Source organism: Motacilla alba, chromosome 1, assembly GCF_015832195.1.
Source record: "Motacilla alba alba isolate MOTALB_02 chromosome 1, Motacilla_alba_V1.0_pri, whole genome shotgun sequence".
In the NCBI taxonomy this organism is placed as follows: domain Eukaryota; kingdom Metazoa; phylum Chordata; class Aves; order Passeriformes; family Motacillidae; genus Motacilla; species Motacilla alba.
In genome coordinates this window covers 110,310,890-110,324,315 of record NC_052016.1, presented here as the reverse complement: position 1 = coordinate 110,324,315, position 13,426 = coordinate 110,310,890, and the positions used below count along the sequence as shown (strand labels likewise).

Here is a 13,426-nt window from a genome sequence, read left to right as displayed (position 1 = left end):
TTCAGATATTTATCACTAGAGTCAGAACAATACAAACTGGTATGTGTAGAAAAGTTTACACAGTTGATTCATGTGTTCCTTTGCTTGTAAAGAACCAACAGAAATATTCCATCCCTGTCAGTATGGAACACATATTTTAAAAAACATTGATGTATTTTCATAGAATCACAGAATGGCTTGGGTTGGAAAGGACCTTAAAGATATCCCATTCCAACCCCAGCCATGGGCAGGGACCTTCCCCGGGACCAGGTTACTCAGAGCTTCATCCAGCGTGGCCTTGAACATTTCCAGAGATGGGGCATCCACAGCTCCTCTGGACAACCTGTGCCAGTGGCTCAGCATCCTCACAGTAAGGATTTTTTTCCTAATGTCTAATATAAACCTGTACTCTTTAAAGCCATTTCCCCTTGTCCTATCACTATATGCCCCTGTGAAAAGTCTCTCCTCAGCTTTATTGTAGCCCCTTTAGGCACTGGAATGCTGCTAAACTCTTTTCTAAGGGAGTAAGGCAAAATCCTACTGAGAAACTTTGTTTCTACGTGACAAGAAAATCAACATAGTGAAAAAAAGTTTTAAGTATGGGCCCTTATTTTGAGAAACTGGGCAATTTCTCCTGCATGTTTTTATTTAAATTTAGGGAGCAGCACTGCTGGCTTCAGACAAAATAACTGAACAGACAGTCCAGGGCTTTGCTTTCCCTGTGGTGCTGAACACTTCAGAAGACTGAAACATCAAAATAAGCAGTTTCAACTTCTTCTCAAAAGTTTTTTTTTCTCACCAGTATCGTGCATCCAGAATACTGAAAATGACTGAGGTGTCTTTCTGCCTAAAGGAATGAAGTGTCTAAGACTTTTTATGGTTCTTCTAGAGACCCCTGTTTGATTATGGGAAAAATCGTAACTAGCATTCTGGGGGTTTTTTTTTAAGCTGTAATTAGGAAAATAGTTTATTACAAACTGTAGATATTCTTAAACACTTGAGTATGCGGTATAGGTGTGGGCAAATATTAGTAATTTAATCTAAAAAAATTAGATTTACCAAAGAGAATAAGCAGGATAAGTAACTTACCAGGTGGCTGTCCAACTTATTGCTGTATGAAAAGCAAATGTCTGTGAGGCTGTTGTTACTACAACATTCAACTGTGCCATCAAGTCTTCTGTAAACTAAAGAACAAAGGCATAGAGCAAATGATCAATAGTATTTGCTGAAAAAATTGGTCTCTGAATGAAGCAAAACAAGTATCCTGCAGCCTTCAAGAATTATACTAATTCACAGTCTAGCTGAGGCTCAGTCACAACTACAAATAAAGCTTCACCACCAACATGTGAATGTCCCATGATTTCAGCCACGTGACATACTGATTTTTTCCCCTTTATAAATCTCCTTGAGAAACTGGGGATCTACCACGGCATTATTTTGAGTATTACAAGTTGCAAAACACTTTCATATCCATTGCCCCTAACTTGCACCAATATTTGGCATAGAAATTTGTTAGCTACTACTGTACTGATTTCACTGTGGAAATGGCCAAGATTCAAAACATCCTTTTTACATCATGAAAGCCTTCCAAGCCTTGAAGGCTGCAGCAGTGAACAAATGATGTTTTAAACCATGATTTAACTAGTCTGATAAAGAACCTTTGTACATATGCTCTTGAAATGAATTAAGCCTAGCTTGCTGTCCAGCCTAAACACACACAGATGCAGAAGAATGGTCATGGTAAGGATCTGTATCACAGCAACTGCAGTCCCTTCCCAGGCAGATCAAGCCTGTGATAGTGGCTGCTGATTTATCACTGCATAACCTGCAATCCACTGACATGCAGCTTTATGCCTGGGGCTTACAGGTGCAAGCACTGTACCGTACAAACCTTTTTTCAAGTACCCTGAGGCTAAGAAACCACATATATTTTTGAATAGCAAATGACCATGAAATTACTATTCTTATAAACTACACTGAAACCACTTTTTTTTTAATTTCAGAAAGTTCCTCAGGGCATTGTTTTCTCTCTAGCTTCAATACTCAGATAGTTCATTCTCCATTTGTTTTATAGTCAACTAGATGGAGTCCATTTGCTATATGCATTTTTATCAATACTCTGTATTTATGTCAAGTTGTGAACTGTCAAGATTTTGATAAATGACAGCTGCTCAAGACCAAACAGAGTTCATTTAATTTCAGAGGAATATTTCTCACTGCTGGAGGCTTATGACTCTGAAAATGCAGACAGACTGGTCTGATTAGAAGGCAGCAATGGGGACAATGGGCTGCTAACACAATACAGCACCCAGGCTGAGAAGCAATATTGAATCTCCAGCACTAAGCCGCCAGTATTCCAATCTAAATAGGACTAGTTCATCTGCAAAATATGCAGTTTTATTACCCATGACGCCAAAACTGCACTTCAGAGAACAGCAGAATCTGAGGATATATATACCTACAACATCTGAGAATTGCTTCTTGCCATCTCTGCCCAGCTGAAAGCATGGGCCAAAGTTGCACTCCTCTTCAGAGGCATAATCCAAACTGTCAGACCTCTAAAAGTAGGTTCTTACCCATACTCCATCAGTTTCCAGTTTAAATATTTAAATATCTCCATACCAGCTATAAGATCACTTTCTTTACATAACAAAAAAAAAAAAGAAAAAAACAACTTTTTCAGCCTCACGGAAGTTCTATAGTGCATCAAAACCATGGACAGTCGAGTTGCCTGACCCCCTGTTTATTTCCAGGATGATGGAAAAATGCAGTGACAATTTTAAAGCTCTAAATAGCATCCTACAAGCTTTGCTCAGCAGCAGCCACTTACCTCTGGAATTCAGTTTCCATGAATGCTTGCATGAAAGAAACTTTAGAGAGCTTCAGGGCATGTCACAAGACACTCAGCCAATTTAACTTGACTGTTCTTTTTTGTTCTGCTCAATTTTTGTTTATTGTTCTAGTTTAGTTCAGTTTTTTGGGAGTTTTTTTTTTGGTTTCTTGGGGATAAGCCCTTACAGCAACAAGCACTCTAATGTATAAAAGGAAACAGAAGGAAGTAGACTGACTTCCAGAAGCAGTATGTGAAATCCAGACAAAACTGAGTTTATGGGCAATGACATAAAACCCTACAGGGAGACATATCTGAAGAACTGCCCATAATAAAGCACATCATTGGGTTAAATCATATCATTTGCAATGTCACGCTGATCAAAGCTGTGAGGTAACATGAAATTTACATCTGCAAAAGATCACTGAGTTGATCCATTTTACAGAACTTAAAACAGAGGAGATAATTGTACTACTGCTAAGAACCAAGTTCTGCAATATCCTGAAGAAGCAAGCAAATTTTATTATTCAGATCATACAGGATATTTGTACAAGATGACTGAAAGACAAGAGAAATTCCTATATCTAGCCCTCTCTCACTGTCAGATTTCACAAAATAGCATGGCACATTAATCATTGCTTAAGACAGGACAGCAGATTTGACTTACTAGAAATCTGACCCCAACAACAAATTCTAAATCCAAATAGTCTTTAAGACACGATTAAATTAAAACATAAATTAATTAACATACAAAATAATGAGGAGAGCACCTTAAGTCATACCTCTAGCTGGAAAGCTTAATTGCTGTAGGGTGGCTGCACTTACACAGTAGCCGACCTGTGACTTCTCTGAAATGTCTCCCAGACAGGAATTCCAGTCTTCCACATTATAAACTGGGCAGTCTTGTAGGTTAGTGACAAGGTCTCCCACAAAAAGACCTCTTGGTCCATTGGCAGGAGAATCCTGAGAAGAACAGTGAAGTCAGTCATATTACCATAGGAGGATAAACAAGGATTAGTTTACAGTTCACTGAATACTATGAAATCTTTAGGTTAAGACACTAAAAAATGGGGGGGGAAGGGGAGAGAAAGGGAAGTCTTCAAGTGTCCTGGACACATCTTCAAATTTGAGTAATTATTTTCATATAGGCCAAAATGGTAAGAAAACTCACAATATATTAAGTTCAAGTAACTTAATGAACTTTTCAAGAAAGCAGGTGTACCTATATTTTCAAAGGTAATAAAGCATTATAAACGTCACTCTCTCCTGAGTTTTATCAATTGACTTTTAGGTCCAAGAAAGATTGGATCCTTTCAGCTCTGCTGGTCAACTGTGCTGTATTTGATTAAGTCAGGAAAAAAATCATTCCTTTCCAGAATCCCACAAGTCTATCTCTACTTCTCTTCCAGCTGACCAAACAAGGAAAATCAGCTCAAAATAATCTTTAACATTGAAAACAGATAGCAGTAACTGGAGTGATAATACAGTTTCCAGCAGATTTGCTTTGTGTCAATACTGAAGAACAGTTAAAAATAGAAATAAACCTGCAAACTCATCTCAAATGTCTCAAGAGTTTTACAGTATGCTAATTAGTCTATCATTATTCACACCGTGTTCCTTTATTTACTAATACTGCAATACGTGAGACTGAAAGGAAAACTTTAAGCAACAAGTTCAGTATGTTAGATTCAGCAAAGAGCTGCACTGACCAAATCTGACTGTGATAATAAGAGATACAGGCACATTTCAGATCACAAAGCATATAATATGGAAACAGTAAATATCCTTCTTACCTCTGCAACCTCAGTGACAAGTGCCCCAACACCCGTGTAGTAGAAAGGGAAAAGAATGGCTGGCAGCAGAAACAACACCATGAAACTGGCAACACCAAGAACAAAATTATGCCACACCCCTAAAAAGAAGGCAAAAAAAGTTTCTAAATAAACACTAATAACAAAAAGCTGGTTTTTAAATGATCCTACAGCTGCCTTCTAATTAACTTTCCTGAAATTATTACTGCAAGAATAAATGAAAAGTTAATTTGTGAACACAGGCATAAAAGAAGAGTACATAGATCTCAAACTTTAGCTTCTATGGTGCCTCTTTGTAAGGGAGTTTTTAGAGACATTTCTGAGCCCCTGAGAATTATACTATCAAAATAGACAGGAAAGCAGTAAATCCATTTCTAAGGTGTCATTCTACCAGATTAGGATTTCATGTACCACTATTTTTCTAAGTATGAGAGGGTAGTGTACCCAGAAGAGAAATTTGGCTTCTGAATCAATTATTAAAATACAGTTTCTATCTACAGAGTTGTCTTCAATCATAAATATTAAAAAAAACCCAAACAGTGGAATGAAATACATTACGTGTTACCTTCTACCACAATAAACTGTTGAAATTAAGAATAGCAAAAAATGGGTTTAGTTTTGAACAAATACTGTTTGTCCTAGAGAGGAAGATGTCTGAAATTTACTTGCAATTCAGTATTTGTGATCTTAACCTACATTAGTTCAATTAAAATTATTACCTGTATATGTGCCAAACGAATTTAGGAAATTATTTGAAAAAAAAGGCTTCTTCTACAAGACAATACGGCCCTAAAACCCCATCAAGAAACCAAATAGTACAATCAGCACTTCCTGACACATGGTTTTGGGGAACATATTTGCAATTGCCATCTTTATAGCACGTGGTTCTCCATAAGAAGCAATGTGTCACTTTTATAAGACACAGCTGGTGCTCATCGTCAAAGCTTTGTGGCTTTCCACATTCAGCACTACCCAAATTTTCTCATTAGTTTGTGTTCTTGGACAAACAGTTTTGTATGAACAATGCAGGAAAACTTTTCAGTGTTGAAGAGTCTTTATTTCCTTCTTACAGTGCTTCATCCTGTTGTGAGGAGTTGGATTCAATTCTATACTTACAGTGCAGTTAGAGCACAGGAATTCAATTAAATATATTTACAAATGTATTAAACCTATCTTTCCTGCAGTGTATATAAGACAGAAATCACAGCATCATAGGAATCAGAGCAGATTTATCTCCCCTGTCTATCTCCACATCTCACCTCACCTCACCTTCTTTTACACTTCTATTGCTGCAGAAATGAGAGACATTTCTGGAGTCCTTGAAGTAAGTTGCCATTTTCACAGCTACATGCTTCTTAAAGTAATTTTTTTCTGTAGTTTTAATTGTATCTCTTGGAAAGGCACTCAGATAGAGGAAATGTTTTTGTAATCAGTTCTCCTTATCTCACATACACACATTTATTTGCAACAAATCCAGAAGTAGTGAGCAAATATTTTAACTTTATTGTTTTAACCTTTTTATCTTAAAAATATTTTTTCAGCTTAACAGCTTAACAAAAGACAAAAAATGTAAAATGGAAAAAAAAATTCTTTTCAGCAGAGTGGCTGCTACACAAGTAAACTGAAAAAAATCCCAACCCTTAAAATAATAATAATAAAAAAAGAGGTGATGGAACTGCTAGAGAGTGACAAGGAATACTTTCAAACAGTTAGGAAAAAAGGGCCTTGCTACCAAAACTGACAACATTTGTTGTGTGGAATACAGCAAGAAGTCTAAAATAGAAAGGCTTACAAACTCATCCCAGGTGCTTCACAGAAAAATAAACATGCTCCAAATCTCAATACCTGTAGAGGCACACTGCTCAGTCTACCTTCAACTTCATCTACCTAAAACAGCCTCATCCTTGGACACCTAATTCCTTACATTTGAGAAGAGACACTTTATACAACCCTAAAAAACCTTAAAATAATTTATCAACTATTATTTAATTAAAAAAAGAAAATAAAAACATTTAACTCCTGTTAAAGACAAGATGAAAGGTATTAAAAATTATCTCAGAAAGTAATACAAATATTTGAACTAATTAAAAGAAGGTGTTGCACAGAATCCCTTTTCATCTATCTAGTAGGCATGGAATTATGCTATAAATATCACAAGTCTTACAAGAACACTCATTTCCTATTCTTGAACATATGATGCCATCTGCTGTACAAAAAATATATTTTTCAATCTCCAGACTATAGCTGGACTACAAAAAGAATATATGGTATTGGCCTCTAGTCTAGCTCTGTTACTTAGCTGCTATACAAACACACGAGCATGTCTCCCTAAATTCAAATGTTCTGACAAATAAAAGAAATTGGTTGTTTATTGAATATTGCATTTTATCATTATCAAACATCCTAGCTCTGAAGCAGATGTATAATAAACTGTGAAAAAATGCATTTCTTTTCTTATACCTAACTGAAAGCAAGCCATTCATGCTGACCAGTTTTGCAATATGTTTGCTCCTGCCTTGTATTCCCCTGTCTCAGGTTTCCTGAGAAACATGAAAAATTATTGCAGGTGTTTGCTTGTCATCAAAACATGCAAGCAATTATTTTCTATTAGAGCTTAGAATTCTATTTTTCTATATAATGTCTCAGGAATCTATGTAAGCAAACCATTTTGAAATTCAGTATGCCTTTTCTTTCAGTTCTGCTCCCAGTAGATGGAAATGGAAACAGATTGATTGGAGAAACAGGGCTTCCTGAAAGTTAGCCTATTGTATGTGAATGATTTTTGTTGATTCAGGTATTTGGAATACAGATATATTTACCTACCTAATATTTGTAATTATTTACTTGATTTATGAAAGCTTAAAGACATGCATGCTAAAGGCTTCTGCATGTCCACCCCCTATAGGATATTTTAGATACAATATTCAAGAAACAACGTTAATAATTAAATATTACAACAGGCTGGCTGCTAGCCTGCAACAGAAAAACACCAAGAACTGAACCAACATGATAACTTTTCTGTCTCTATTTCAGTTCTTTGGGAGCCACCTTGTCTCTAGAAATAATCATACAAGTGGTTCAGGCAGAACAACACAGTCTGAGTTTGACTTTTCACAACAGTGAGGCTCTACTTCCCAGTGGCCAGAGACTTCAAAAAACATCAATTCAAAAACATCTGGAGGTTATCTGGAGCCATAAGCTACGATTCTCTTTGGATGTTTGTGTTTTAACATTTATTTCCTCCCGATGGCAACATCAAAACACGGTGACCTGTACAGTAACACAACTCACAGGTCAGTGAAAATCACTCACAATACTATTGAAAAATAGATCGCTCCTGTTGTAGGAAACAGTAGTGAATTGTTCAAGGATGTTGACTTGTGTTGACAGGAAGTCACTTTTGTCATAGCACCATTCTGGCTCAGTATTTCCCAGCTTGTGTGCTCCAAGGTTTTGCTACTTAGACCATACAATGGGCAGAAACATCCCAAAAAACAAACAAACAGGAGAGAGGAACTTCTGCACCTAGTGCAAGAGCTCTTTCTAATGAGAGGAACATCAGAAACCACAGCTTTTCCCCAACCACACAACTGGAATTTCTTATGCACAACTATGCTGAACTGGATCTAGAATATAATAAACTTCTTCAAGACACGAAATTTGCTATCATTTAAAATCCTAGAAACTGACATCTCTAGCCCAGAAACCAGCCTGATAAGGACAGTAACGATCAAATGCTTCTCTGAGATGCCAGCACAGGTCCAGAACAGAAGGATCACTGTTCGGTAAAGAGAAGCTTTGGTACTTATTCATTCCAAACCTTAAATACTCAATCAAAGATTCACAATGATGCCTTGGAATAAGTAATGGTGCTAAGCAAAGATTTAATAAAAAACCACAAACTATTACCTGCACAAAATATCCTTAACTGCTGAACAGGAGATATCAACTGCAAGTGAGTTGTAAAGAGGTCAACAAATGCTCCAGGATAGACAATGAAGATAAAAATTCCAAATCCATTAAATCGTACTTGTTCTCTTAAAAAGAAGAAGAGAAAAGTGAAGCAGTGTAATTGCAAACACACAGAAGAAAAACTGAGGGATTCTACACAGTTTTTGACAACAAAAATTACTAAATTTTAATTATGAAACGAATGTATTTTTTATACTATCACCAATTGAAAGATAATTAAACTAAAGGATGTTTTCTGCAGTAGTTGTCACTTCTAAGCACTACACTTTTTCAAATTTGGTAAAAACATAAAGGGTACGTTCAACTTCTTTTCTGCCTCCTGGTAACAGTAACACATAAAATACTTTTAAAAAACCTACCTAACTTCCATGTTAACATATATTTCAGCATTTGTGGTAATTGTTCTTTTAAGTAAAAAAATGGCAGCCGGTTGGAAGCAGTTTCAAACTCATCTATGTAAAAATACTTGCCAAGAATCAATTGCTTTCTGCTTAAAGAAATACTTCCACAGTCCTGGAAATTTTAATTCCTCTGTTTCTCCTAAATGGACCTTGGACTACATTGTAAACTAACAAAATGAGTGAAATGTCATCTGAAAAAATGAAAAGGAGTTAAGAGGTTAAAAGGACAAATGCTAATGCCCTTCCAAACCTTAACACTCCATGATTCTGTTTAAATATATTAGCAGCTCACACTATTATATAGATAATATTTTTTCCCAAGGGTTTTGCAATTACTTTTAAATGGAATTTTTGGAACAAACACATTAAGGATTTTTGAAGCTAGAAATTGTACAAGGGACTTAAGAGAGGCATGGCAAAATCATTTTCCAAGACAAACCAGGCACAGATCAGCTAATCCCATATCTTTACTTAGACAATATTCTGGGTCCAACCTTTTCCTTATTTACATTTATCTATTTAATGTGTATATACACCAAAAGAAGACAATTATACAAAATTATTCCGAATTAAGTCTCACACTAATACTGTGGAGTTAACTCATCTCATGCTACCAATTAATAATAGGCACTTTAATGCCTGTTCAGGATTTCATGACTTGGGTAGAAGATACACAGGGAGGAAGAAAAAGACTTGTTTGGTACAAGCCTTGACTAAGCTAAGGCTCAAATATTTAAGCTCTTATAGTTCACAGGTAATGCTTTCTAGAACTGAAGTTGGCAAAAGTGTATTAGATTTGAGGAAGGCTAAGTGACTTGCCAGAATAATAGAATTTGCCCACAGCACAGCTTTTTAGTGAAGTTGAAACCCTGAGAATTTACAGTAACAGCACTATAGACCTAACCTGTGCTAGAAGGAGAATAAAAAAGTCAAGCAGAAAACAGCAGCAGCAACATTGGCTGCCAATATACATTGGACCAACTAATTTCTCCTCTGGAAATAGCTGGGAAAATATTTTTTTGACAAAAATATAACCCAAAATTGAATATTCAAAGCCTTTGCTCTAGACCATGAATAAAGCCATCACACCATTAAGATACAAGAATTATTCTTCCTTTCTGCTTAAAAAGAGCTCTCTAGTAACTCCTAGCTTCTCTGCAGTCTGCCAGCAACATGCAGTAGAAAGAAAACTTTGTTGCTTCTTCCTGTGATGGGATAAACAAAAGGTTCATCCTCCACAGAAAATTCCCTGTGAATATTTGAGGGAAGAAAGCTGAAAGACAAGTAGAGCATATGAAACACAGAGGGTCTCAAACCACCCCTTTGAGTGAGAACCTTTGGGGTTACAAAAAAAGGTAGTATATGGGTTAAAATGCAGTCATGACTCCCTACACTCAGGAAAATCAGAGAAACAACTTAGGGCTTTATGCTCAAAGAACAGATAATGAGGCTGCCCAGGAGAAATGTGGAGTCCCAGCAATCACTGCTTAACCTTCTTATGCTAAAGTGGCATTTAACGGTAATGACTAACCTGTCAAATAATTTTTGTGAAGTAATCATCATAGTTAAGGACATTAAAAATATAATTTTTGATCAAAGCTAATAAATCACTGAGGTTGACAGGGACAAATCACATTTGACCAAGTTATTGCTTCAACCTGTTCATATCATTTTTCACAAGCTATGTTGAAACAAATAAATTTAAAATCTATTTTAAAGTATCACTGTGCAATAGCACAAGTTCAGAAATGAAACTGCTGTGTAAAAAACAGGACCACTTAAAAAAAAAATAGTTTTAAACCTGATGCTGTATTTGCAAAGCAGAAGTCCCTTCTCATGAACCATATAATAGACACTGTATTAAAGCTCTATCCCTAATTTGTACACCCTTCCAAACTTCAAATCTAAGGAAGCTATGAATTAAAGACTAAACTGACTCTCTAGATAAAACAAAACAGTGCTAACAACATTCATGGCTAGGTAACTGCTCTGGATTTTTTGGCTTTGTTGTCAGAGTAGCAGAAAAGCAAAACAGAAATTACCGAATAGCTGCCACCCCATGGCCGACTTCATGTATCACACCGCTGATGAGGATTGCAGAGAAGAAATAGGTCAGCTGGCTGATGGGCAAATTGACACCAGGCACCTGTTGATGTGGGCATGACAACAAAACAAAACACAGGAGGAAAACAAGAGGTACAAAGACAAATCATTCTGCTCCTAAATTTGCTGCTCTCACTCACTTCTTCAGATCCACCACAGACCAGGGGCTGTTCTCAATGCAGCACGACCAGTTTGTACCTCTTTTACCAACTTATTCAGTTTATTTTAAAGTATATTAAATATATATTCTTTTGTGGAATGTTAAATAGCTTTCCAGGCACTAAAGCCCTCTCCCTGCCCTATATATTCCCCACAGCTCTGACCAAACATGTCCTACTCTATATTAAGCTCGAGAAGTTTATAAAAATGTACACAGGCTTCCATTCAAATGAAACAGGCTTGGCAGTGTGAGCATTAGTTTACAATTTCCTGCAGCCAGTCATGTAGCTATAAAAAAGATCCACCTTTCAAAAGAAAATAATAAAAAAATTGTATGGCACTTTCAAAAGTATGGCCATGAAAAGTTCAAAAATGAGTTGACAGCTGAACAGTGAGTCTCTTCCTTCTCTCTTCTTATACAAATCACAAAATTATTCCAGTCTACAGCATCAAAAAAAAAGAAAAGTAATTGTTATCTATTCTTCAGGTTTTGGTAGTCTACACATGGCAATTTAACCTTAAAAAAATTCCACTGTGAAATGAGTATACTATTTTAATTTACCTAAGACATAATATGCAGGCCTCTCATATTCTTCCTGTTGCTGTGGATTCCCACCACTCCCAGGTCCTTCACTGTGCTTGCCACGAGACACCAATTGCTTCCAGACAGGCTTCAAAGTGGTCACTAGTCAAAGCATGAGGAACCATCCTCTCCTTCCTCCTGATGGACCTTTATCCTGCTCGGTTCCATCCCCTCAGCTCCTGGGCAGCAGTGGGATTGCTCTGGGACATTCCTCCTGTCAGATCTACAGCTTTTTCTACTCAAGGCAGGCTGCACTCCAGTATGCTCACTAACATCTGATGGGAACACAACCTGAATTGCAATCCAGCCTCACAAAAGAGATGCTGTGGGCAAAAACTCCTGCCTTGTCTACAGAACTCTATAAAACCCAGCATTGTGGAAAAAAAAATGCTGCACATCCAACTAGGTAGGTTGGATTCTACCTTTGTTCAGTCCTGCACATTCTTCACTTATATGCATTTACCTACCCATGCAGCAGAATTCTACAAGAGTTGGTTGAGACAATCTAGCTAAATTAAATCCTTCAAGAGGATTCATTAATGTTAATCACCTCACAAATTCTGTCCAGTGTGATAGTGACCAAGGAATTTACCTTAACTGGCTCAGCTGTGGTACCTCACTGTGGTTGTGATATTTTGTGAAAATCTCTTTGCTAGGATTTTCTCCTCCTGAGAAGCTGAAGGGCCTCAGCTTCAAGTGTAAACAATTTGTTATCTGCTGCTGTGGAATGCAGCAGGTGCTTCCTCGATTGGTCAGTGTGGGATGTTTCTGCTTGGTGGCCACTGTTCTTTGTAGTATAGTTATAGTGTGGTCTTTTTAATGTAATCTATATCATCATATAATAAACCAGCCTTCTGAAATGGAGTCAAGATCTCTCCTTCCCTTCACCAAGTCCTGACTGCCCAGAAGACCCACGGTAATACCTCACAGTATGAAAAACAGCCACACTTCATTTCTTAAACAGCACTGCTTGCTTTACAGCATCAGCTGGTGGCACTAATGCATCACTTCAGTGGTGCTGCCTTTGCAGTGGGAGGACAGATGGCAACAGCAAGAGCTGCTGTCTCAATTCCACCGTGACTACAGGCTGCTAGAACACAGCACCAGATGCTTTCAGACCTTACGTCAAAGAAGCTATTTTAAGATTCACCTAAAACAGAAGTTACCTCTCCTGAAGGATTCTGAAACTAATAGCTGTATTTTTTTAAAAAGCATGCTGTCTTGTATTTTATGGCCTTCTGGAAATGCCTTTAGTAAAAGAAGATCCTTTACTTGTAACTAATCTGCCTCTTTCCTACTTTTGTCAGTAGGCAACCAACACAAGAGGGGGCAGCTGAAGAGAAACAGCCCAGTTACCTATAGACAGGTATTTTAAATCAAGTACATGATTAAACAAAAGAGGAAGCTTACAAAAATCTTAATAAAATGTAAGTACAACTGTTTCTCCCTCTCTCCGCACCCAGAGGGTAAAGGCTAAACAGCTTTATGCCACAGGCTAAAATTAAGTTTACAAAGAAAAAGTGGGGTTTTGGTGGGTTTTTTTAAAACTAATTTGCTCTCTTTCAGGAAGCCAAATACAAGTAAATAA

At 37.0% G+C, this 13,426-nt stretch overlaps 1 protein-coding gene across 3 annotated transcripts in view; it reads right to left on the bottom strand.

Annotated features, from left to right (window-relative positions):
- The window catches only part of MBTPS2 (membrane bound transcription factor peptidase, site 2), a 37,219-nt gene that overhangs the window by 14,519 nt on the left and 9,274 nt on the right, over window positions 1-13,426 (bottom strand). For all 3 annotated transcript variants that reach the window (XM_038137603.1, XM_038137583.1, XM_038137593.1), the window contains 5 exons: window positions 11,036-11,139; window positions 8,530-8,657; window positions 4,603-4,721; window positions 3,592-3,772; window positions 1,069-1,163 (listed from right to left, as the gene is read on the bottom strand). In XM_038137603.1, the coding sequence (XP_037993531.1) occupies window positions 1,069-1,163; window positions 3,592-3,772; window positions 4,603-4,721; window positions 8,530-8,657; window positions 11,036-11,139 (627 nt within the window). The remainder of the gene's footprint in view (window positions 1-1,068; window positions 1,164-3,591; window positions 3,773-4,602; window positions 4,722-8,529; window positions 8,658-11,035; window positions 11,140-13,426) is intronic.